General features: G+C 45.3%; 3 protein-coding genes across 8 annotated transcripts; 2 read left to right on the top strand and 1 right to left on the bottom strand.

Annotated features, from left to right (window-relative positions):
* Positions 1–1720: 1720 nt before the first annotated feature.
* Positions 1721–10862, top strand: LOC6737967 (tyrosine-protein phosphatase vhp-1). 3 transcript variants are annotated; one of them, XM_016169635.3, is made up of 7 exons: positions 1721–2209; positions 6587–6672; positions 7391–7507; positions 7566–8016; positions 8558–9073; positions 9282–9477; positions 9532–10862. In XM_016169635.3, exons 2-7 carry the CDS (start codon positions 6652–6654, stop codon positions 9560–9562), a joined length of 1332 nt encoding a protein of 443 aa, XP_016031712.1. In that variant the 5' UTR covers positions 1721–2209; positions 6587–6651; the 3' UTR covers positions 9563–10862. The 3 variants fall into 3 exon arrangements, with proteins under 3 accessions (XP_016031712.1, XP_039148900.1, XP_044778980.1); XM_039292966.2 differs by lacking the exons at positions 9282–9477; positions 9532–10862 and adding an exon at positions 9246–9271 and having other exon boundaries at positions 1722–2209; XM_044923045.1 differs by lacking the exons at positions 1721–2209; positions 6587–6672 and adding an exon at positions 7246–7328.
* Positions 10858–26000, bottom strand: LOC6737966 (speract receptor). Of its 4 annotated transcripts, none has more exons than XM_039292962.2 (16): positions 25118–26000; positions 15740–16452; positions 15374–15683; positions 15064–15314; positions 14861–14932; positions 14641–14786; positions 14407–14572; positions 14320–14325; positions 14134–14224; positions 13882–14069; positions 13316–13534; positions 13153–13257; positions 13019–13090; positions 12780–12954; positions 11400–12720; positions 10858–11341 (listed from the first exon to the last, which is right to left on the bottom strand). In XM_039292962.2, exons 2-16 carry the CDS (start codon positions 16160–16162, stop codon positions 11134–11136), a joined length of 3753 nt encoding a protein of 1250 aa, XP_039148896.1. In that variant the 5' UTR covers positions 16163–16452; positions 25118–26000; the 3' UTR covers positions 10858–11133. The 4 variants fall into 4 exon arrangements, with proteins under 4 accessions (XP_039148896.1, XP_016031711.1, XP_039148898.1 ...); XM_016171428.3 differs by having other exon boundaries at positions 13316–13495; XM_039292964.2 differs by lacking the exon at positions 14320–14325.
* Positions 19158–20242, top strand: LOC6737965 (lipase member H-A). Its single transcript, XM_002084745.4, has 3 exons — positions 19158–19265; positions 19332–19449; positions 19504–20242. The coding sequence occupies exons 1-3, from the start codon at positions 19169–19171 to the stop codon at positions 20198–20200; spliced, it is 912 nt and encodes a 303-aa protein (XP_002084781.2). The 5' UTR covers positions 19158–19168; the 3' UTR covers positions 20201–20242.
* Positions 26001–26232: the final 232 nt, after the last annotated feature.

The following is a 26232-nucleotide window of genomic DNA, read 5'->3' as shown; positions in this document are numbered from 1 at the left end:
TTTTCCAAGACCAATATTAAAACTTTAAAATGCAAACCATAAAATAAATATAAATCAATTTTAAATAAATTTAATTTGAGAACAAAGTTAGTCAGAATATATGTAGGTCAGAGTCATTAATAATGATAACGTAAATAACTTAATGAATCATCGGTTGCATAAAGCTTTAGCCAAAATATTTTTTTTAAAGTATTGTTAAAAATGTATTTTTTATGGGGCACAATTGGTATATGTTATTAGAATTACTCTGTATCGTTTCTGAATCCATTTCGCTGATTTCTTTAAACATTTCTCAATTGTTTCATTATTAGTATATTAACCTCAATTGTAGATCTGGGAGAATGTGCATGCTCGTGTATGAATGTATATAATCAGACGGCCGGCGGCGGCACGCCCACCTATCTTTATCCGTTAGATTTATTTTCCAAATACTTTCTCGTTGTTTGAGCGAAACACTGCGTCGCCAGGGCATATAAAATGGAAATAATTCATAATTAAATATTGCACATCTCTGTGAATTGTATACGTTTATTTCTGATTATACATATACATGCGATTTTTGTTGTTATAATTGCCATGTAGATACACGAGCGAAATGCAATGCCAGGCATTTATGCATTTCAGACGTTTTTCTCGGAACTCGCATTTCAAATGTAAATATATCTTTTTTCTGAAACGGGTCAAGATAAATAAATCAGTCTCGTGAAGTTATTGTATCAATTTACCAATAAAGCATCAAATATTAAAGATTGCAGCTTATGGATAAATAGAGTATCTCACATACAATTCTTTAGAATTTGGATCTGCTCCTTTTATGGCCTCATGAATGAAACGTAAGCCGTCAAAACAAATCGCATTGAATGAGTCAATCAAAAGCAATTGTATATCTAGCTAAATGTGCTGAAATCGAAGAACCCCCGATTCTCATAACAAAGTGAAACAAATATGAGTTTCAAATTTGGTATTTCAATGTGATACTCTAGCAATATGACTCTCTAATTGTAAACAAAATAAGGATTGGTTTTCGATTGTAATTCTAAACTTCTATTTAATTTTGTGGATTTTTTTGGGTTTTTGGTAATTATTGAGTCATTAATGATAGGTTTTAATAAACTTCTAACTTAATTTGCTGATGCATTGGTTAGTTTCAATGATTATGTCAGATATAATCTATTTTTGTCAACTTAAGATCAAAAGCTTCCAGCTTTCCTTTGCTACATCGACTAACCCGGGAATGTTTCAAATATATACGACTTTTTTCCCATTGTGCTGACTGCTACTACCATATAGTACTCCATTACCGTTAATATCGAACATTGGCTCAATTAACCTAACCGTTTCGAGGGGTAGGTTATGGATTTGCGGTCAGTTTGTTGATTATTGCCTGGCCGTTAATTGCCCATCGACAGGTGAGGTTTCCCCCGTAAAAAAAAAGCCAGAACTATACAAAATAAAACCTGACCGGTCGCCCCCTCAATTATATAACTGAATCAAAGGTTTTCACGTACTCTGTGGCAAGGAACCTTCACTAACTCTCTCTCTCGGAGCCGAGCTACCAAATTGAGTGAGTTTTTATTTTGGCGCGCTGTGGCGGTGCGCAAACTCGGCTTGTTCCCATTCATGCCCGCGGGTATCGGTGTACCCATGCCTCAGCCACTACCACTCCGTTTGAGCCAAGTCCGAATGGCTGCGGTGCTCAGCTGCTCAGTCTGTGACCAGCGCTCGAGCCGATTCGTTTGGCGCAATCCTCGTCCTGCAAACGGAACTCACGCGGCGGCTGCAGCTCGTTTTTTTTCCATATTTCCACTATCCACACATTTCACGGCTGCGTTTCTTGCGGTTTGGCTTTCATTGTTTCTCGGTCCGCAAACGCTCGTTTTACGTTTACACCTTTTACGGCTCCCATTCTATAACGCTGCGGGCCGCAAAAACGACATGGAAAAATGGTTAGGATACTATCGACTTGGCTTTAACCGTCACACAGTTTAGTTTTGAGTTCACACTGAGAGAAAAGTAGCGAAAATTTAGTGAACCGAATCAAAATTTTGTGCATTTGTGCGGCCGCCGCTGGCACCGTGATATAACAGGAGTTGCCGCTCGACTTTCTCTACTCACTCTCCCTCTCTCGCGAGTCGAAGTCGTACTTGAAGGTCTCCATGTGGCAGCTCCATTGACCAGGAAGGCAAGCAACCGGAGCGCCCAAGTTAACGTAAGTCCAGCGATTCCCTTAACGGCTCTATATTGCCACATTCCGTTGGGTGACTGACCCACGTCCGATTACCCTTAAACGCAAATCTCCCGAAAGAAACTATACTCCTCCAACCGGGTACATATGTGTGTATGAAACAATTTGCGGCTCTTTTGAGTAATTATTTTTTGTTTTGGGCACGCAACTGGGGAATTAGCGGACAGTCCTCCACCTTCTTTACTCCCGTGTCAAGAGCGCGTAAGTGTTTTCCATGTAAATCTTGGCCCACTGGTCGTATGGGTAATGTGCTGTTTGGGCGCGTCGTGGTCTGTCAGCCGGCCGTCAAATTCGAATTGGTGTGAAAATGCCCCGAAACGTGACTGTGGACACCTCTGGCAGCCCGAACTTGCAGATGACTCTGTGTGCCTAAAAATCCATCACGGTTTTGGCTGTTTGTTTATTTAAGATTTGAGACTCGTGTGAAATTGTGCAGCATTTCAAATATTACATTACAAAATTCTATACTCTATAATATATATAGACATTAAAGTGCGATCAAAACTATATACATTGCCGTAGGACTTTATTTAACCGTGAATTATAATGGAAAATCACGTATACGCCTTGTTGAGTCCTAATTACTTGCGAAAAGCCATTAAAGTACTTAGTGAATACAATCGCCCAGGGACAATGTTCTACATCCCATATAGCTCATATCCGTTTAATTTAAAATGCCAACTGCTGCCAAAGGCAGAAACCCTCAATTTGAATGCCTCATTTCGCTTAATTTCCCTTGTTGCACACTAAAAACATGGCCAAAACTTTTTACGCCACACTCATTGCATATGTAAAACGAAATTAATATGTTGAGTCATGCAATTCGACCGCCCCCGCCCCTCCACCTGCCTAATTATTTATTTAAATTTCGTTCTGTCGACGTCGAAAACTTCCGAGTCGAGTTTACGGTTCATTAAGTTGAGATTGTCACATTTCGAGGGTTTCATTTCGCAGGACTCGGTCGTGAATGCAGTTAATTAGCTGTGACCTGAGCGGGAAAGTGGAATTGCAGATAGAGTTCCGCTGCTGAGGGAAACGGATGCATTCCGAAATCAAGGTTGATGTCCCCACATTGGCTCAGATTATGTGTGTCATCATGGGGTAGGTGATGCCGGGCGATCACATTTCAGTTTTATTGCCTCGGCGATGGCAACACTTTGTCTCTGTCACAGCCGGAGGTCCAGAAGGGGTAGGATTGGTGGGGGGATTTCGGTTACCAGATAGCCGGTGGCCAGTGAAAATAGTTTCTGCTGGCACTAGCGTTTGCTTAGGAGCCGGTACAATGTTTGCTTGGAGCAATGAAATCCTCGAAGCTCATGAAATCAACAATCCCCCCTTCCTTTACACGCTGTATTTACCCCCATCTTGGCCTGAACTGTTGTATGTTAATAAAGCATTTTATGGCAGCACGTGCCCTTTGGAAGGAAAGTTGTGCTTAGTCGGCTCCACACTTGTGAACCTTCTCCTTGGTAGGTTGCTGCCGGTCCATTGACATATCCGCAGACAAAGCGGCGCTGTTTGGTTGCCGGCTGGGCTGCCTGCCCCTATCCTGTGAAGAGGACACACATGACTGCCCCTACATTCCGCCCTTTTCGAGTTCCATTCTCGTGTGTGAGAGCGGGTGTAGGCCTTCGAATTTATTTAAAACTGCCTGCCTGGCAGCAAAGAAAGCAAAACATAATCGCTATTTTGATGTATTTATTGTACAGTAGATATTGTGCTCAAACAACTTTGTCGCGTCACTTGCCTAAGTCCATATTTCAGAAGGTATTATCTGACTTTTTTCTCCCTTCTAAGAAGATGTGGTCAAGGTTTTGAGTTCTCCTTGGATTAATCTTTTGTTCTTTAGGATTCCGCCTATAAGTATACTACGTATTTATAAAATGCTACAGGATAAATTCAATAAATTCTTGTGTTCTTATAAAGTAGTGTTTTTTCGATAAACAGTTAAACATAGGGATATTGAACTGTATGTTTATAGACCTCGGCGTGTTTGTCCCTTTTCATGCCTGAAACATTTATTGCAAACAAAGCTCGATGGCAAAAAACTCACATTTTTCACACTCACTGAGCAATTGGTCCTTTTACCCTTGGACGGGCTTTCCCACCCGGCATATCGCTCCGCCATTGACTCACCAGGCCGCCAGCAAGCGATGGAGTCATAAAGCGTCACCAGTCCCAGTCCCAATCCGAATCCCAATCCCATCCACTTCTGTCCTGGTAGGTGCGGCTTCTGGTGCCGCTGTGGCATGTATTTTATTGCTCATGTTGAATGTCTAAACGATATAATTGACTGCCAGCCGTAGGGGGCGGCGCACGAAACGGTCGAGATGGGACAAGGCCGATTCCGGCTAATTTATATATGCATATAATATACATACCAGACCCCGCCGCTCCCCCTTCCGATGACATTGGGTACCAGAAAAACCCGAAATTATGGGGAAACGATAATCAAAAAACATTCGTGGAAAAACTCACGCCATTACGGTGGGAAAACAAAGTGAAAAACTTGGCAGCGAATGCAAATCCCGGTCAGGAAGAGCAGTTGAGCGGGGAACGATTTAATTTGATTAAAGCTTTCCATAAATTTCAACTCACTCAATGTCTGCGCCTCGGGGCATGCAACACTTTTTCGGAAAAAAACGCCTTGGCAAACGGCCCGGAAATGCATTGGTCGGAAAAAAGGCAAAAAGGGCGTCCGCCACAATGCGATTTCATTAGAAGTTCGTCGATGAATTCAATGCAAAACTGCTTTTCAATCATGGCCTCTAAAATATTTGGCCAGCGGTTAAACCAACACACTTCCCCTGACACAGGGACACAAGGACGTCACAGGCGCACAAGCGAGGCGGTTCCGGTTTCCAGTTTCAAATGCATTTCCGGTTTGTTACATTTTGTTTCTGAAGTCGGTTCTACCTTAATACTAATACTAATTAATTAAATACATAGAATCTCCGTATAGCTTGAATATTGAGTGTTTTTCCCATAGAGCACAATTTTAAACAATTCAATTGAACGTTTATAATATCCCATTGAACATCGTTACATCCTGATGGAATCCATAGAGTTCAAGATCACGCTTTTATGCCACTTAAGTTCAAACTCCCGTTTTTCCATTAATTAGACCCTCATCCATCATTATTTAATAAGTATTTCCCTAAGTGCACCAAAGCTCTTTTAGTCCCAATCTTAATCCTGGGGCTCCATCTGTGCGGAATCGTAGGACGGAACACGGAGGCCGAGGCGAGCGAAGTGTCACATCAATTGAATTGAATTGCGGCTGTGGGGCTGAATCCTCCACCTCCACCTCGGACCGAATGGAAGTGGGCGCAGACTATTTATAGCCACTGTGATGCTGATTGGATGCACTTGAAGTCGCCGCTGTCCGAATGCTGCTAAGCAGCAATTTTGGCTGATCAATTGCCTCCGATACCTTTGAGGGGATGAAGAGGCTAGATTGACTGCTCTAATTTCGTAATTTTCCCGGTTCGGAAGTGGATGGGCGGGTGGGTTTCCATCGGGCCAAGTCGGGCTGACTGGTAAATGACAGCTGCTTCTGCTGGCGCGGCACACACGTGCCTTATCTGCTCCAGGTCTCCTGGTCTCCCACTCTTCTGCTCTCGAGTATGTCAGTCAATTTAATGCCCGTGGCTGCGACGACAACGTGCCGGGAATGAAATTACAACAAAGCGACACTTTGCCCATTGCCTCAACGCGAGACAACTTATGCAAATGTGTCGGATTCCAAGTGCACCCAAAGGATGGGTATCCGAGTGTGTTACACAACGTAGGCTCATAGGTGGTGGGCTGCCCACGTCTTGACTTTGCGATGAGGCCTTTGCCATTGTCCTTAGCGGGGTAGCAGGAAAGAGAGTGGAAAAAGAATAGCGGGCCCAACCAACTGTTGCAAGGACCCCGTCGCCTAACCTTGCCCACTTTTGGGGGCCAAACAGGTAGGCCAGTTGGTGGTGCTTAGCCTCTGGCATTTCGGTGCATTCCGATCCAAAATCCTAGCCCCAATACCAGGACAAGCTGTCTGTCTGACTGTCCCACTAATGAGATGCAGGCGAGCCAACGTCAAGGTCTGTTTACTTCCGCGACGAAGGCGGCGACAAAGACATCCATTATGTTTTGGCCATGGCAGTGGCTTGCAACAGCTTGCAACATTTGCCACTTGCACTTTCATCACAGCCCACAACAAAAGCATTTAGCTGCCCCCAAAACCCACACTTGCAATCGCATTCACAATCACACTGCCATTTCCTCTTGGCCTTCGCCGGGAATTTTGCGCCTGAACTTGTCAAATAAAGGATTCTCTTCCTCTGCTTCTTACCATTTCAGCAATGCTTTTGGGCCAATTCGTTTGACAATTGAGGAAGTGAGCCGCAACTTTTAAATGAAGAAACATGGGGAATGGCATGAACAAGGTAAGAACGAGGTTACAAGATTTATGGCTGACAAAAACACAAACAGAAGCCGATGACAACCGTTTTCAAGGTCCTACACAAAAGTCAAGCAGCCATAATTGCAGTATTTTCAGAACCAAAATGGTCCTGCCTTGCAACCAGACATTCATATCTTTCAGATAAAGTATCTAAAAAATATATATTTTGTATTATTATGACAGCCATTAGCTCAAATATGAATAGTATGCTACGAAAAATAATAGATACATTTTAATTTTGAAATAATAAGCAATTATAAGAAATTCTTTTACACTTTAGTGGATTAACTTTACGTTTTTGAAATAATTTTTTGAATATTTGGTCTCCGGCTTAAAAAAGCTAGTAATGTTTGGCTGCACTGGCAGTTCGGCCGTATAGATCGGTGATTCAATATCGATAAACAAACTGGTTCCGCAATATTGTGGAATTGGTGCTCTGGTACCAACTTTTCAGTCTGAGTCTACGATTGTTGTCACGGCAACTTGTCAATGGCAACAAAAACTGAACGACATGCAAGAAATCCAATAAAATAGGCTACCATTTTTCCGTCTCCACGAACAGCACTCTAAATCGTAGGCACACCAAACCATATCATATTGCTATCTGATCGCCCCAAAATGAACTGGCACATGGGAAAGGTAAACCAGGAGCAGCCAGAGCCTAATCCCTGAACCATTTGGTTTTTTCTCTTTCATTTAAGGTCTTGCCGGGACTTTATGTGGGCAACTATCGCGACTCCAAGGATCACACTCAGCTGGAAAGATTCAAGATCTCGCACATCATCGCCATACATGACAGTCCGCGGCGTCTGCTGCCGGTAAATGATTTGTGTTCGGCATTCTGGTATGTCCACTTATGTTATTTTTCCTTCCTAGGACAAGCACTACCTGTGCGTGATGGCCTCGGATACGCCAGATCAGAATCTCTCCCAATACTTTTCCGTCTGCAACGACTTCATACACGCCGCCCGGCTTCGCGAAGGCAACGTGCTCATCCACTGCCTGGCGGGGATGTCGCGCTCTGTGACCGTGGCCGTGGCCTATATCATGACGGCCACACACCTGAACTGGAAGGAGGCACTGAAGGTAGTTCGAGCTGGTCGCGCTGTGGCCAATCCCAATGCTGGATTCCAGAGCCAACTGCAGGAGTTTGAGCAGTTTAAGCTGCCCGAGGAACGACGCCGCTTGAGGGAACGCTTTCCATCCTCGGCTCTGGAGCAACTGGATCGCACCAAGGTGGCCACCGCGCTGGACAACTACCAGGAGTTGCTGCAGAACCGCGACATCTGCGAGGGTAACTGCTCCCGCGGCGAAAAATGTCCTACAGGTTCGGACCAGGACGTAGATGGGGTTAATATTCGTCAGGGGGAGGAAGAAGACGAGGGTGAAGGCGAGGGCTTGGGCAAAGTCAGGCGAAGCTTGGCTTACACTCTAAACTTCGCGGTGGACCAATGGAAGAGCAGTACCTTTAAGAAGGATCCGAACAATGACCCACCACCGGATTTTAGCTTGGGCAAGGACCTTATGCCAAGTGTGCGTTACTACGATCCGGAGTGCGACAGGGGCCAATTCGTCAAGAATGTGGATTCGGACAATGATGAACAGTATATTGCTTATAAGACATCAACAAAGCAAGAAGCCAAGTCCAAATCAAAATTAAAAAAACGACGTGTACCAAAATCAGAATCCTGCACCCAAAGCTGTCTTGAGAAACCATAGTTACCACTAATAAAATAATCATCCGATTCACGTCTCGTATAATTTATGTTTTACTTTCCATTGACGAACTAGAAAGATAATTTCATTGATAAAAGATCCAAAATTATTTGAAATGCGTATTAATGACCCCACGATTTTTTCCTGCGCAGGCGTCTGCAACATGGACCCCACGAAGGGCTTGTTCCGACGTCGTCCCTCCAACGCCTCCACTCACTCGCGTCTGCGTGCCCAGTCCTCCAACGCCAACGCCTCGTCCAGTTCGCTCAGCGTGAGCAGTGCCGCCGCCCAATCCTGCCCCACATCGCCCAAGAGCTCACCGCTGCCCATAGTCCGTCGTTCGGTGGGCAACGAGCGCATACCCGAGGACGAGATCGTCCTGGAACAGCCGCCCACCACATCCCGTGAGGCGGCCGAGTATGCCGCCGCCTTCGAGGATGCTCGCCGGGAGCAGGAGCAGCGCCAGCAGCAGCTGTCCAGGAGTCAGCGCTCTCCCCGGCCGGGCAACTCCTCGAGAGAAGCGCCTCGGGTGAGTAGCGCCGGCAGTCGAAGGGAGTCGGCGGCCAGGGAGGGTAATGGCTCCGCACAGCTGCAGCGGAGTGCCAGTACGGTCAGCGGTTTCGGAGTGCGTCCACGGAGTAGTCCGGCTGGACTGCACGCTTACACGGGTGAGTGAGGTCCTTAAGTTGGTTGTAAACGATGAAGCGGTAATAAAATATGTCTGATTTATTCGTTTAGTTTAATTTGTTTCAACATTTTAAAAGTAGTTGATTAAATAAGTCGGACGCTTCATCGTTTACAAACAACTTTCGGAGATTCTTTAGTAAGTTTGTTTTTAAGGTATACAATAAAATGGTATTTCTTGAACTCTGCCAGGATCGGTTCCTTCCTCCGTCCACGGTTCCCGAGTGGATTTGCGTGATGCTGACAAGGGATCGGCCATATACCTGGGCTGTTCCGCACCGAGGGCCTCCACACTATCTATATCCTCGTCGAGAGGCTCGTCGGGAGGCTCGGCTCCACCCTCACCCTGCCACACTCCTCCCGCCAGTCCACGTCATGGTGTAAAAAGGTCAGTGATCAATGTCCTGCAGCTATTTGGTAACCAAACTTTCTACCACCACAGATCCACCAGTCTGGTGAAGAAGCCGAGATGAAGTCCAGAGCAAGCCGTCATTAGGCGAGGAGAATTTTTTGTAATGCGAGTTGCATTGACACCCACTGCATATAATCTGTAATCCTTAAGCGACTTGCACCCTTTGGCAAAATGCGCTCGTGACCTGCAGACTTGTTTGGAAGGGGACCATGGATACCCGCTTGGGATTCGTAGGATCCTCGAGTAGCTTACTCTTGTTAGACGCTTGGGCTGAGGAATCCTTCGTTTTCGGCTTTGGCTACTAAAAGTTGTTGATCAATTTTTAAAACGCATTCGAGGCACTCGCCTTCGAGTGCAGCCTGAATTAAGAAAATCAAATGTTGAGAGATTATTTTTCAGAGACGCATTTAAGAAATACCGACATATACATATACACACATATTTACTGTATATTATATAGCGTATTTATTTATACGAGCAGATTTGTTGTCGGTCCATTTGGAAGGACTGATTCCCCGGCCTCCTGGTTATGGCCATTTGTTAGTTTTGTACCGAAAGATGGCGCGTGCAAGCGATTGTGGGGACAGTCGAACAATAATTGAGAATTGTACAATTGCGTATTTTTGATTACACCCACTGTTGTTGCAAATATTTTGATAGCGAACCAAAACTAATTGGGCGAATCCCAAGGCAAGCGTTATATACATTCATACATACCTAGTTGATATAGTATTGACATATGAGATTTGAGATTGTTATTTAGAGTTGTTGCATTGTGTAGCATTGAATATATAAACAAAGTTTATTAGCTCACCCCACCCTCTTTCTTCCACACACCAAGCAAATGAAAAACTCGAGATGAAAAGCAATACAGAGCGGACTTTTCCACATTAGATCACAAAACAAAATTTAACCAAAACAAACAAATCGCATTAAAGTGTGCTTTAAAGCTTGTGGCTTATCATAATGAAAACAAAACACGATTCAAATTATAATCGATAAGAATGTAAAATTATTTACAATCTTTCCTAGAATATCGAAAACAATCTAAAGGACATTTGAGACATTTTTTCAAGCTGGCTTTGACAAAATATAAATGGTTCGGAGAAACACAAATACATACATATGGCGATGAACGGCGATGAATCAAATACTGTATTTATAATGCCTAGAGGAATGCACAAATCGGTTTTAAACTAAAGTTATATAAAGAATAAATCGTTAAGTTTGTCAAATTAATACAATTAATATACAATAATAAAAGCAACTGTCTCCAAGACGCAAAAATTGAAATGGAACCTAATTGCAACATAGAACATAATAAAATTTACCCTGGATATCCTTGGGAAATAGTCGTTTAATTTGTTACTCTTTATTTATATCATTTAGTTTAGGTTATTGACTATTTTAAATTGATTTAGGTTAGCGCATGAATGTGTTTAAACAACGACTAGATTTATAATCACTCTCACAATATGCTGATGCTACAGTTACCACAATTATATAACAGACTCCAAGTACTATGGATCTGCATACGACACTAAAAGCGAAACAAATACTTGGCTAAACATACTGAACACAAATTCCACTAAGATCCCTGTATCTGGGTTTAATAAGTACTAGGACACTGCCTTAAACCTCCACGTGGTTCATCAGCAGTGGCGTATTGGCAGTGGGATAAGAGGAGGGTCGCCTTTTATTATGTTGACCACCCACGATCTCAATACTTTGGCAGGACAAGGTCAGCGATAGGGTCGTCTCCTCATAGCGCGACTGTGTGGATCCTCCCGAGGAACGACGCAAGCCCGTGTAGGAGTCCACCTCCAGCAGTGCCTCGTCACTAAAGGAAACAATTATTTTTAGCATTTATTTCGCCGACTTAATTAATCTTGTCAAACCTGTGATAGCGATGATGTTCCAGGAGGCTACCAGCTGCAAACCGCAGCTTCTTGGGTGACTCCAGACTGGAAGAGCGGGTTAACGAGTTTCTTGGCAGATTCTTTTGCTTGAGGGAGGAGCGTATCCCGTACTCGTTGGCCTGTTCCTGGGCCTGCTTTATGGTGCCCTGGATAAACTTGTTGAGTGCCCTGGATCCGCGTCTCTGAGATCGCTCATAGGTGCGACGAGTGCGTGCCTCCTCATCTTCTCCGAGCAGCCAGTATGTGCGCTGATCACCTTTTCCCTTCATGGAGATGACGCCTCGCTCCGCGAAGTGATAGCCACCCAGCCTATCAAGCAGTTGCCGGCACTGCCAACTGCAATGAATCTTCAGGGGAACACCACTGGACTCCATGCGGGAAGCTGTATTGACAGTATCTCCGAAAAGACAGTATCGTGGCATCTTCAGACCCACAACACCCGCACAAACGGGTCCCGAGTGTATGCCAATCCGCAGGAGCAAGCGGTTTGTTGGCCGGTGACGGATCTTAAACTCTGATACGGCACTGAGTAGGTGCAACGACATGGTAGCTATTTCCGCAGCATGCAAGTCGCCATTGCGCAGCGGGAGTCCAGAGACTACCATGTAAGCATCTCCGATAGTTTCAACTTTATAGACATCATAGTGGCCAATGATTGAGTCGAAGCAGGTGTAAAGATCGTTGAGGAAATCTACCACCTGCAACGGGGTGCACTCAGCGGACATCGCTGTGAAGCCCACGATGTCGCTGAAGTAGATGCTGACCTGTTCATAGTGTTCGGGGTCCACCTTGTGACCCTTCTTCAACTGGTCAGCCACGCAGCGCGGCAGCATTTCGTGCAGCAGGGCATCGGTCTTCTTCTTTTCCTCCTGCAATTGATCCGTGCGATCGTCCACGAGTGCCTCCAAATTATTGGCATACTTCTCCATCATTGCCATCATATTGTCGAAAATGTTGGGTCTCATCCCTTTCCGCAGAGGTCTTAGTTTGGTGCGGATGGTTTTGAAATCTGGACGATCCTCTGGCCTCTCCGCCCAGCATTCTCTCAGGCACTCGCTGACGCAGTCGAAGGCCGTTTCTAGCGGTTGCAAGGATGGTCTGTATGGATTAAGGTAATCCTGCGGCTGAAGAACCTTCTGCAGGCATTGCATTGGGGTCAGACCCGTCTCGCCAAAGGGTCCTCTACGGACATGCATCTCGTACAGGAGGATGCCAAAGGAATAGGCATCCCCGCGTTGAGTGCCCATGACCAGCGAGGATGGACCCTGTCGCAGCAGCTCTGGAGCTCGATAAAGAAGCTCTGGAACAGGGAAGGTATTTAGAAACTTTAAAGCCGATTACCTAAAAAAGCGAACTCACTCAGACACTTGGCTGACATATGCTGCATATCTGTGGAGCTGTCTTCGATTCCTTGTTTGAAAGCAAAGAGGCCAAAGTCCGTTAGCTTGACCACCCATCGGGAGTCCACCAGGCAGTTGGAGGTGCATAGAGCGCCATGGAAACGAATGGGCGAGTCGTGCAAATAGATGACGCCCTGCCAGGATGGGGAAAGAGGTCAGTGGGTGGGTCGGCCATTAGTATAATGTTACAGCACTCACGCGTATAATGTCTGCCACCATGGAGGCAATGAACATGTTGTCCAGCTTGACGTCCTCGTTCTCCAGAATGTCCTGCAATGGAAAGGAAGTGGGAGTCGCTTTGGGTCTTTCAGGGAACTGGTTGACCGACTGACCTTAAGGCTGCCGCGGGTGCAGTACTCGCTGATGATGCAGATGTTTGGCGGATCCGTGCAGGCGCCTATGAAGGCGCATATATTGTCGTGCCGGGCATCTCGCAGCTGAAATAGATTTGGACATATTAAATGGATTACGCTTTATCATAGTTATCCGTCTTACCAGCTTGAGCTCCTTCTTCATTTCGCGGGTGATGTCCACGCTCTTCTTTCGCACCTTCTTGATGGCATACAGCTGACCTTTGTACAGTCCGATGGGTGTAAAGATTGTCGTGTAGCGGAAGTCGGCATCCGGATTGGAGCTCAGGCTCACCTGGCTGGTGCGGATCAGCGGATGGGTGGACTGCGGAGGAAGACGACGCGGCAAGTGATTTAGCAAATGCTGTTGTCAGACATGCAATGGCGGGAGAAGAGTCTTTAACAGGAGGAATATATGAGCCTTTTCTGACACATTCTCACAAAATAAAACACATGCGTCTTAAATGGTCCTTCTGCATGCACTTCAAAAGTGTTTCCTAGAACCTAATAAGTATAATCCACACTTTGCTATAAATGTAGTTCATGGTTTCCCAGGATACATTTTGAAGAAACACTAACACTTATATAAGTTGAGAAATTTTTAACCATCGATAACATATCACTTTAAGGCCAATTTTTCCTGAGTGTACTGCCTGCCATTAGGCTAAGCGTCACTGCCATCGCACTAAGATGACAGGGACTGGGACTTACGCGCGTCTGCTTCTGACTTTGCTGTTCCCGTTCGTTCTCATGGATCTGCACCTCGCGAAAGTCTATCTTCCAGAGCAGACTGTCCAGCTCCTGTTCGTACCGCCAGTTGCGATAGAGGACCAGCGAGACCAAGCTGAGCAGCAATAGAGCACCTCCGGCAATGGCCGCTGAAATTTCGCCAGTGTAATCTGCGATTTGAGAGATGGAGGAACAGTAAACTCACAGTATTGGTCAGCAAGCTCCCATACTCACTGACGCACTTCTCGCCGCCAAATCCGCAGCGAGGAGCAGCTGCTGGTCGCGTGCCACCCACCCAGTCGATGGGGCTGAACAGTTTGAGATTCTGCGGTAAACCAATGGAAAACAGGATTAAATCAAAACACAGGGGGCAAAACAAAACGAGGTGTGCGATTAATTGTGCCAGGCAGAAGCGCTTACCTGGTGCTGGACGGGTCAAGCGATTTATGGAGGAGTGGCAGAGAGCAAGTTACAAGGTAGGTATGGGAAAAACATGGATTTACTTACGGGCAATGCCTTGCTGATGCTGCTAAAGCTGCTGTTCCGGTGAATGAAGGTTCCCACGGGTCGCAGGCCCAGGACAGTCTGATTGCGACCATTCCGCACGGATCCTCTCGCTAATACTGTATAATTTCCAGCTGCATCGCCATTCTCATCAATGTAGACGTGATAGCTAAAACAAAAATGGAAATGTGTGTTAGCGCAATTGCCGGATTAGCTGTCAAATGGGCCAACACCCACCCCATGGCGCTGCGATATCGCGAACCCTTGATGGCCGCCACAATGGCGCTGCCGTTCCTGGGTCTTCCGCCCGAGTCCAGGACTTCCATCAAGGCCTTCGCATAGAGATGCACGGCATCATAGAGATAGGCAGCCTCGGCGCTTATCTGGCAAGGAAGAGAAGAGGTTGGAGGTCAGTCAATGGTTTTGGGTTTCGTCTTCGGTTTCATGGGAGACGAACCTGCTTTACTCCACCGAAGGGACCCAGCGGATTGGGGAAATTGAATGGCGGTCGCTCCATGTATTTGTTGACCTGAAAACCAAAACGGAATGAGGGTCAGAATGTGTGGTCAATGTGGCGAAAGGCCCGACAATTATGAGACGTGCGGAAGGCGGATGCAGCGCATCAATCACAACACTGTCAGGACCTGTCAGCGGACAAACCTCATTGGCAAAAGTGGCAAAGGAGACGGACGCCGTGGGCACAATGCCCAGATATGACTGAAAGGCCTGCACGGCCAATGGCTCCACATCCTCCAGCAGGAGTCCTCTCAAATACTTTTCTGGCTTGGCCGGATCATACTGTTCAATGTCTATGCCCACAACGAAATAGTCGCCCTTCGACAGAATTCCTCTTCTTTGGAGACTAACCATCAGTCCGACATGCTCATAGTAGTGTCCCAAAATGAGATAGACTATTGGCACATGAAATGTGATTAGTATGCATGAAATTCCCACTTCAGGCCCTACTTACTCCTCGTGTTGGCATAGGTCTGCTCCACCAGCGCCTCAAATGGATTGTCCATAAATCCGTGATGGTAGATGGTGTTCCAAGTGCGAATGTCCCGGATACTAACTCCGGCATCAGTCAGTGTGCTTAGGATGGTCTCCGCCACAGGCTGATACTGACCACTGGCGTCGTCCAAGTAAAGGAAGCTCACTTGTGTCCAGTTAAAGGCCAGCAAAAGGGCCACTACGGACTTGGAGATCTGCGTGTCCGGGGGACGTGTCCTGGCAAAGGTGGGAAAATCCGCCTTGTTCGAGGGATCCCGATGGGTGCAGTACTGAAGGAAATTATGTATTAATAAAGAGATTGCACAAGTACTTACTGCTGACTTACATAAGATATCATGGGCAGGTTAAAGGCGGCCGCCATGCGACCCTCGTGTACGCAAGTTTCCTGGGGGCCAATATAGACGGCCACCTGCTGCGTCCACAGTGCCGCCGTTTGACGGATGCTGACCACCTCCTCACCGTAAGTTTCGGCCACGACAAACTGAAGGGAATGACCCCGATCCCTAAGTCGTCCGGCATTCACCTCCTCCACCGCCAGCGAGATGGCGCCGGAGATGGTGAGACCGGGTCGGTTGTAGTCCAGGTTTCCCGGCCGCCGTTGCGAGGCCGTGAGGTAACCCAGCGTGAAGACCTCTCCATAAGTCGGCCGGATGTTGCTAAAAGCGAGCAGAAAGAGGAGCAGGAGCAGTGGATGCAGCAGTCCTGAGTGGTAGTTTCCAGCTGGAGCAGGACAGGGGTGAGCAAACATTACGCGGGGACGAGAATCGCGTGAAATGCTGCTCCTTTTTGTCAGGAGGGCGCTTAATTTAAACGGAATTATTTCATGCAACTGATGAGGGTTCTCCTTTGTGTGAAAGTGTCCTTGGCAACAGATGTTGATCCTTCGAGGAGATGCAACATTTTTGTTGAGTTTGCATTGCTCCCTCCTCCTTCGAATCAACTTCCTCCTTGTTTTGTTGTGGGTGTTGTGCCCACTCCCTTCTTGTTAATTGCGTCCTCGTCTTGGCCAGCTCCCTGTGCCGTCAGTCGCTTCCTGTTCTGCAAGTAAGAGGACTTTAATCACAACATCGTTTTACTCAAGACTTGTGAAACAACACAAGGACAAGGCTGGGTCATGCAGGAGTGCCTCTGATTTATGCGGGGGCACATACATGGGTGTGTAGTACGCCCTGCCTCCCCAAAAGCCAACATCCATATGGGTGGGCAAATAACACATAAACTAATGCTGGATACTTTGGCGGAGGCACCATAAAAGATGGCTGCCGTAATGACGCACAAGATTTCATTTATATACACTTACGCACATGCCACTTGCTTAAGACAATTAATACAGTATAACATCTCTTAATCTTTCTCGAGATTTTAAGGGTGTTACTTGAATTTTGCTTAAAGGAGAATACTTCATTTTTGCAGCACCTAAAATTCTAAGTGATCTGAATAAATTATGGTTGAATTTTTATTGAAAGCCGGACGAGTAAACACATTTTGCTTGCAACAAAACAAAACGCGAAAACTTGGTTTACTTCATGGCTTTCATGCATTTTTTGTTGTTTGCAATAAACTTGCCAACTGAAATTGTTTAGACGAATTCGGTAATAACAAGGATGTTAAATTTTAATTTGTCTGGATGAACTTAAGTTCGTGTCATCTTAAAAATAATGCCATAGAGAAAATTGCGCTAAGGACCTGTTTTCTATTTCTAACGAAATCTTTGATAATAAAGAAGTTCACCTCGCTGAATGGATAAAGAACTTAAGTCGAAGCTCGTTTATCACAGTTCTAATTGTTTTCGGGGCGTGGCAAGGGCGGATAAAGTACATAGAGCCATTACGTTGGATGCTTCTTTATGTGTGCAACCTTAACAATGTGTTGAAATGTCCCGATATTAAACTTGCCACACATTTTGGTCAATGTAATGAAATTTTTATGAGAAATGGCGACGCATCATGTGTGATTTTTCCTGGGTTGCTGCATGGAAAGATGCTGATAGAGCCGCCACCCCAATCCCCAATCCACACACATCCCGGTTCCTTTCGGAATGTCTTTGTTTGCCTTTTGTCTGGCACATCTCTCGCTGGACCCACAGACCCACTCCCCATGGCTGATTGCTTCTTTCACACGCCCTGCGGATTCAGGGGGCGATATTGAATATTGGCAGAACCTTTGCAACTTCTTGAAGCTATCACAGTAATTTATTATATTGACTCGAGCAGCAGCCACCCTTGATTCTCCTCCTCCCACGCTGCACTCCAGAATCCACTTGAAAGTTAGCCTGGCATATTGACTTTTCCCTTTGACCCCAATACTAAAAATTCCCCACTGTTCCCGGACGGGATGCGCTCCCTTATTGGTCTTGTAAAGCGTTGCGTGCGGCAGTCCGTTCTATTTATGCTAATACAAGTAGCTAACCCTGGTATCCATTTTTCCCCATCCTTTGTCGTGGCTACAAACAACGTTACAAGTGGCCGCCATCGGCACTGGCATCGTTTAATAACGCTCCTTTGGCCGTAAATCTAGCGAAAGCCCGTGACGTGCCCATTGAGCCGGCAAGAAGAGTTCCCGGTTCTCCTTCCCGGTTAATTGTTGTGCCCTCCACCCAGAATTCTGAATTCTGAATCCAAGGAGAGTGAGTTTGGACACACCGGCTGCACTTGACACAACAATTTCGCAAGCGATTTATCCCCCAAACCGTCGAGGGCAGCCCAAAACTAAAGCCGCGGGAGTACGTTAAGTTCTTGTTTCCGCTCCAATTTGTCCGAATACCTAAGCTGGCCAAGGATACTGTGTGAACTGCTGTTGCATCCATCAGAGCTTCTCTCTGGGCTTACACAAGCCTAATCAAACACACGACCAGGTATCATGTATCCAACAGAGCAGGCAAACAACTCTTTCAAGATATATTCCTGCATTATGGTATGTAGTTTGATAACAAAATAAACAAATGGTGCCATTAAAGAAAACTAGGAGCTTAATCAAACGGACCTGAAGTATACAGATATCTTAGATTATCAATTAATTACCCGAAATGTGAAGTTTATACTATTAATCTTAGATTTAAGCTTGGTTTCATCTTGTAGCTACTTTATTTCCATAATGTATATTTCTTAAACTTCAGTTGAGAATGTTTGCGCCTCTACAACATATTAATTGTTTACCCTATGATTTATGTAAACTGTTTTGAAACTTCAATCAATGGAGATAGGTATCAACGATTTCTCTTCGCAGTGAAGCTGTAGCATTGCACTTCCAGTTTAATTTGCCATTTTCATTGTTCTGCCGTCTGACGTAGATGGCGGAGCAGTAATGACTATTCAGGCGGGCGGCTGGGAAGCTGACGGATTGGGGATTGGCGTGAAGTTTGCTACACATTTTCCGAGCCACAGCCCACTCCGAGTGCCGGTGGCCCTCGCCTCTTGAGGCTGTCAGGCAATTAAATGCAATTTGTCTGCCATGCAAATGCAGCTGCAGCCAAAGCGGATGAAGTGGTGGCCAGGGGAGTGCCGACACTTGCTGTGCAGCTCCGCTGCCGCTGATTAATTTGACAATCTACAAGAGCCATAAACAACAATTTGAGCGTGAGAGAAATACGAACGAACGAAATTCGACGAGGAACGTGTGAAAATCAGTGGCAAAGTGTTTTGGGTTTTAGCAGCTAGGGTTGAACAATCCATCAGCGATCGTAGATGACCATCGATCGCTTATCAAACGTCATAAAATGAGACTCCTAATCGTTATCTTATCGAGCTTTTAAGGAATGCCTCAGACGAATACTACTAATTTCATTTCAGTTACATTAAGAATGCAGACCGGAGTACAACTAGCTTTGTTTTTGACCCTCACAATAGGAGCGGGTGAGTAGTAAGGTGATACATAAATAAATACTTAAGAACTTAGAGAAAAACTTGGATCATTTGCAGTCTATGGAGAGACTGGATTTTTCCTAAACACACGTCGCGTCCAGGAAAATGCACAGCCAATCGAGCCGGAAGTGGAGGCTCTGGTAAGGAGTTCCTTCTATGCCGCAGATCCCACAGTGTGAGTCATCTGTTTACCTGAGTATTGACCAATATATAACCTTTGCTATTTTAGCGTAACCATTCCCCGCTGGCTTGGAAACATCTCCTCGCCGGAGATCTCCGCTGTGGTTTCTGCTCGACTTCAGCAGCAGGATAGCAATATAATCAGTGTAGATCTGTCCGAAGCCAATGATGAATCAGAGATCATCGACAGCGTGGCCAGCCTGGTCATCGTTCTACACAATCAATTCGATATGCCACTGGATCGCATTCTGGTCGTGGGTTTCGCGGAGGGCGCCCATTTGGCAGGTGGAGTGGCTGCCAAGGTGCAGCAGGATTTGGGTCGTCAGTTGTCGCAGATTACAGCTCTTGACCCTTCCTCTGGAGCGGAACTAGACCACAAGCTGTCCCAAGCCGATGCTGAGTTTGTGGAGGTTGTGCACACAAATGCCGGAGGAGAGGGCACTTGGGAGCGACTGGGTCATGTGGACTACTATCCCAACGGAGGACAAACGCAGCCTGGCTGCTCCACGGACTCCTGTTCGCACGAGAGAGCCTTCGAGCTGCTCGCCGAGATGTGGTCGCCGGAGAATGACTTTGTGAGCGCCCGTTGTGGTTCGGTGGAGACTTTAAGCGCCTCCAGCTGCCGCTGGTCCACCCACAAAATGGGCCAAAAATTGGAGGAGCAGCCTGCCTCAGGCATCTATTTCCTGGAGACCCGACAGTCCTCACCCTTTTCCCGTGGAGCCTACTTCATAAGCTTCCTTTGAGCAGCGGATCCAATAAAAAGCCAAACGAATAAAGGAAACAAAGGAGCAACTTTGTCATTAGTCATTGCTGCAATGATGGTTGAAAGAGGAGGCATACGGCGATGAGCAAGTGCCAAAATTGATGTGCGTCAGGCGCTGGGCTCATTCATTATTTTGAAATCAATTTAAAAGGTCTTGCCTTCCAAAGTTTTGACGCACGTCCTCCGCCTGGCAAGGGAAGCCATCCTTGTCCTCGTCCTTATCTCATTTCCCTTAACGGTTGCAGGAGCACAGATAGGCGGAGTTCACAAGTTTCCCCTTTCCATATGCCAGATGTTGTCTGAAGTGACGATCCAGTCAACGTATGGAAAAGGAAAAGTTTATCGGCAATCGGCTCCTTTGAGTGTGCTTCAAGGATTTGCTTATATATCCGAATTGAGGCAGATTTATGCCACTGAAGGAGAACTCAATGGGGAGTGCGTGAGCTTCGTGATAACTTCAGATAAATCGTATTATTAAATGGTTTTTATTAAACCAAGGGGAATACCATGGAAATAAAAGGAGGTTTGGTGAAAAACCACATTAGGGAAAATTTCTTTTGGTTATTAATGTACCACTAGCCTTTACTTTTGTTTTCGTTTAATGCATGTGAAACGCTACCATAAATATCTAATTTCCAAAATGAAGAATATTTGTGGGGTATCCATAAATATTTAACTCCCTCAACGATGATGTGCAGTCAGGAAAGTTAATTAATTTGTTTTAAATATTTTAGTAAGTTAGTAGCCGCCACAATAGCGTTTCGTGACCCGTGGCCCATCTCCGGAATGGTAGTTGTTGCGCATATTTCCGTGCAATATTATAGGAAAATTCCTTTGTGCGACGGCATGCCTTAACTTTTTTCCAAACCGGGTGGCCACCCCCATATTGCTCCTCGAAATGCACTGGATAGCAGTCCAAAAAGCACCCACCACCCAGAAAAATCGCACCCTGGTGTGTGCGTGTCACTTGAAAGTCGCGCTAAAGGAAAACTGTCACAAATTGCATTTAAATGCGCTGTACTTAAGTTTATCTTTCGGGGAATGTGTACCACGAATGTTAGAAACTACCCCGGACTGCCTGCCCGGCTGCTGGTGCTACTTCCTTGAACCGGAACCGAAGTTTGTGGCGAAACCAATTTGCTGCGTGCCCGGTGCAAGTTTACTGGGCCAATCCTCTCGAGCAACCCCCTCACGTAGCCTTCGCACGGATTTCATTTCCCTTAAAGGCTAACGAAAGTTCCAACTTGTGGTCACTTCATTACGAAACCTAGCGCCTTTATGACCCATCATCGCTCGTGGATATCAGACAATTAGCCAATTACGCTTGATGATGATCCATTGCCGGCTGATAAGAGCGCTCAACTTTCGCGATAGCGAGCGCCTAAAAATATGCACCGCTAATTGGGGTTTCATTAGCGTTGTTGGATTCTCGGACGCGGATGAGCAGTCAACTCCTCTGTCGCAAGTCGCGTGATTTATTCGCAAGCGTTTTGGGGCGAAGATTTAAAGTTGCACATTTGTCAGTCGAAGTGGGTTAAGCGGGCATTAAACCCATAGCGCCGGCTCAGCTCCTCTTCTCCATTTGCCTGCACTTGGCCTCAGAACGGCCTGCTGGAAATCTCAGTTTCGTTTCGGATTCACTGGCTGAGCATTAAATGTCAGGCCATAAAATAGAAGCACCCGCCCCAGCAACCGCACAGCTCGGCAGGATCCAATAATGGGTCTGGAGGTGGGCCGTCATGTGACCAACCTCAGCACACCACAAACCCTGCTAAATGTCCATTGCTTTTTCACTGGGTGATTGCAGGGAACAGAGGTATATCGAATATTCAAAAAGGTTGTACAATTTAATTTCTTAACTGTTTATGAAATGTTTTATAGATAATATAAGGAAACTTTCAAAAATCCAGAATTCGGCTAACTTTAATAAAAATGGAAAATTTGGAATATAACTAAATAGTTAAATACACAGATTAAGATATGTAAATGAATAATAATAATATATAAATAAAAAAATAAAATAAAATATAAGGACATTATTATAATACCTAAAAAATAAGATTGGTACATATAAATAGAAACCAGGGATTGCAATTTATTGTTTTTTCATGACTCCTTTACTTTGCACAGGGTGTTTACTAGTCGACTACAAGCCTTGTAATTTATGTTTCTGTGTTTTTGCCACAACTCCCGCCATCGAGAACATTGCAAGCATAAAATATAGCCATTACACAATGTGTAGGAGAAATTAAGTCGCAACAATTTCGTTTTCATTTCACTTTGTTTCGCTTTGAGCTGTTATTCCTGTTTTTTCCTTGTTCGCCTGCCTTTCTAATGGTAATTCTAATGAGGCCAGGAATGCGTTTGAATTCGGGAAGTTGGAATTGATAAGGAATCTTTTGGCTCCCCAGCTGCCCTAATTTTATCAATTAAAGTTCCTTTTTTTTTTGGTTGGGGGCCCAACACGCGTGTTGTTAAGGTGCTCCCTCTCCTGCCCCCCGGCGAATTTTGCCTCTTTATGGCTATGTTAATTTCTGTACAACGTTTTTATGGGATGCCATTTGGACGGTTCACCAACTGCGACCCGAGGGAAACCCTCGCCCATGCCATCCTATCCCCTGAAAGCATTTTCTATATGTCTGGAATAGCAAGCCCCCAAAAAAAGTGTGCCAACTGTGGGTGAGGCTCTTTGTCGCCAGCTCAACCGGTTGGCCCATTCTTGTTGATAAGCGCAAAAAGCTGAGTGTAACATATGTCGTTCAACCGCCCACCTGCTGCCACCACGCCCCCAGGTGTTTTACATTTGGAGCTGACATGCAGATGATAAGCGGGCGTTTGTCCAACAATGAGGCAAAGTTGTAGCTCCAGCGATTGAAAAGCCATCTGCATAAAGGTTTAATTAAATTTCCATGACACCGCCATTTACCGTCAAAGGTGCGAATGACATGCAGGTAGCGAGTGCTTTCAATGCGGTCTAAAATCCCTATATACATAGGGATACATACATACATACATATGTATGTAAATAGATGAAGGAGCAATTTTGCGGGTAATTTGCGTTCCGTCGAGGGACATCCTCCACAGCACGCATAATCTCTTGGCCCCGTTTCGCCGCTAATCAGCTGTATTAGTTTTATATATATTGGGGGGTACTTAACTATTTAAATTTAAGTGCGTGAGCGTCGGTGACGTGGCTGATAACACCGTTCGCATTGCGGGCCAAAAATAGAATAGTAATGTGCAAAAACCGCCAAGTTTGGGCGCCGCCCAAAGGCCGTCTAATCCACGACTAATGCGCATTCTGGCCACGAGCATCAATCATCCATCATTTTGCGTTTGCCGAATGCAATTCCAAAAAGCCACACGCAAAGCACTCAAGTTGCCAGACAGACAGCCAAGACGAAGTGCGCAAAATAATAGCAACTAAATTGTTGATAATCGACCAACATTTGTGGAGCAATTATTTAAGGAACACATTGTTCACGAAGTTGCTAACAATTGGTAATTAAAATGGTAATTAATTATTTGAAATTTTAAAACGAAATAAAAACCAACTGGAAAAGTACGCTGATAAGATTTTTGGCACAATTTTTTTAGAATACGATTTGCAAGATATCTCTAATATTGAATATAATGCTTTTTAAAAATCAGTTTTTTTTTTTAACAAAACTTTATGTATTGAGTTTGTGTATATATCGTCTTAAAATATCTACAACCTTTTTAAAGTGCCTTTCAACTATTTAAGTAAAATTATAATTAGTAATTATCATCATTCTTATAACATTCTTAAATATTAAACGAAATAGTTTTGGGTAAAAGCAATTATTCGCAAAAATTCGCATTATTAAGAAAAATTTAATTTCGTATTTATTTTATTTTATTTTCTATAAAACAATTTAAATGTCATACTCTGCATAACATTTAACTGCACTGTTTAGAGAAGGTATTAAATGATTTTCATGCAATGATTGCTACTTTTTCGACCTCGACTGTGCCCAGAGGCGACTGTCGATTTGGCGTTGAGTGTGGTCAGTGACGGCGGGGCAGCGAGGTGCAAGAGAAAAGCGCGCCTAACAGCAGCAGCAGCAGCAGCAGTGGGCCAATGACGCCTCCCGCCGCCCGTCGCCACCCCCCTCGGCGACCCACCCACTCGGGCGATCGCAATTTGACGGTGTTTATGACGGCGCAGCCTCTGTCGCCACAAAGAAGTACGCGCTGGCATGCAGCGAATGCAACTGCGAGTGCAACTGCGAGTGCAGCGCCACGCGACTGACTCATTTCGGGGCTTGCCATGCAGCCAGCCAGCAACAACTATGCGAAATTTAAATAAATTGTGGAAAAATGCATTGCTCTGTGCGAGTTTGGCATTGTTTCCCCAACTGGCTTTTCGGCTTTTTTCGGTTCACACACCAATTTGTTGTTGCCTGCCCCTCATGTTTTTTATGACGCTTATCAGTTTTCAGTTTTCAGTTTCGCAGGCCGAATTTATGTAAATCTTACAGCCAGCGATGATGGTATTTTAATTGCGTAAGAACTGTCATACGCACTGTTGGCGTTTGTTGATTTCGATTCTCTTTTAAAGGGTATATGCGCTGCATTTAATGGTTTGTAATGCAGTGAAGGAGACTTTCACCGGAAGTGTCTATATAGCCTATATCAGTTAATTAGCTATCAACATAAAACTCTATCAATCACTTTGGTTTATTTTTAAGCAGATTAGATTTGAAAATTCCTCTGATTGGAGCCGTGTGTTTAGAGTCACAGTTCTGATTGGCAAATTAAGACATTAATTTATTTTTGCTTTTTAAGCATAATTTAAATTAAACTTCTTATAATCGTTAGGGTGTGTAAACTTCGACATTTGAAAGTATTTGCTTCAAAAGAGCGTCGTACTTACTCTTTCACAGCCGCTTCATTGACGCCCGACTGCTAATTGGACTGCAATTGGATTTAGTAATTCCGAAGACCGATATTTATAGGCCACGGAGTTTGCGTTCTTTTTTGTTTGCGCCCAGCTCCGCGAAGCGTGGCTACCAACAAATAATTGTTAGCTCTATTAAGACCTATTGGTTGGGTAGATCCAATCCACGCGGCACTTGGAAAGTTTGGTCACGTTCTCCTGGCAAAACGAAACAAACGCAGTGCCGCTGCAAAACTAGATATTCTCCGTCATTTGCGATTCCTGCATTAATGAAGCACTCGCGTTGCGGCGCGCGAATGTGCGATAATTTATTAGTGCCACATTTGCGACACAGATTTCGATTTCGGACCGCCGCCGCCGGTGGCCACCACCAAGTCAATTCAATTTCTTCACGCGCACACCGCCTGACCCCTTTTGGCCACCAATAATAATGCCGGGCCTATGCCAGTCTACCAGTCTATCAGCACCAAATTTCGCCAAATCCCGCCGCCCATCGACACGATCCATTTATCCATCCGTCCATCCGTCGTCCGCCACCTGTTGCTCGAATCGCGCCAGCTGAACTTCGCATCCGCGCGAATGTCGGGCATGAAAAGAGGTGACGCTGCTGGTGGGTTGACCCTGATCCTCCTCTGCGTCGCTGGTGAAATCAATTGTATTTCACAAAACAAATAGAGCACCGACCGTATTCGAAAACAATTTGTTTCTATCACAAACACTCGACACGCGTCGCCTTGTTTGCCTTCCAGTCCGCTCCACTTCCAATCCGACTGTCCGCAGCTTCGCGCGCGTCTTGAAACTCCCGCACTCGCAAACACACTCGCGTCCAGTGGGACCGCGCCGAAGGCGCTGGGAAATACCAAGCGACTTGCAAATAAATACCACAGTTCTCAATACCATTGCAGTTTCGGGAAATACCACATATACTTTTATACCACCAAATTCAAATTAATTATTAAAAGCAAAATCAAAATCAAAATTCACGCTAAACCACCTTTAAGGACATTTCAGGAAAATTTTATAACAAATTATTAACGGTTTTTGAGGTAATGGCATAATAACAGCGGGTCCAGCTATGAACCAGACCATAC

The sequence above is a fragment of the Drosophila simulans genome, chromosome 3L (genome assembly GCF_016746395.2).
Source record: "Drosophila simulans strain w501 chromosome 3L, Prin_Dsim_3.1, whole genome shotgun sequence".
NCBI lineage: Eukaryota > Metazoa > Arthropoda > Insecta > Diptera > Drosophilidae > Drosophila > Drosophila simulans.
Note: the sequence above shows the minus strand (reverse complement) of the source record. Positions and strands in the feature narration are given on the sequence as shown.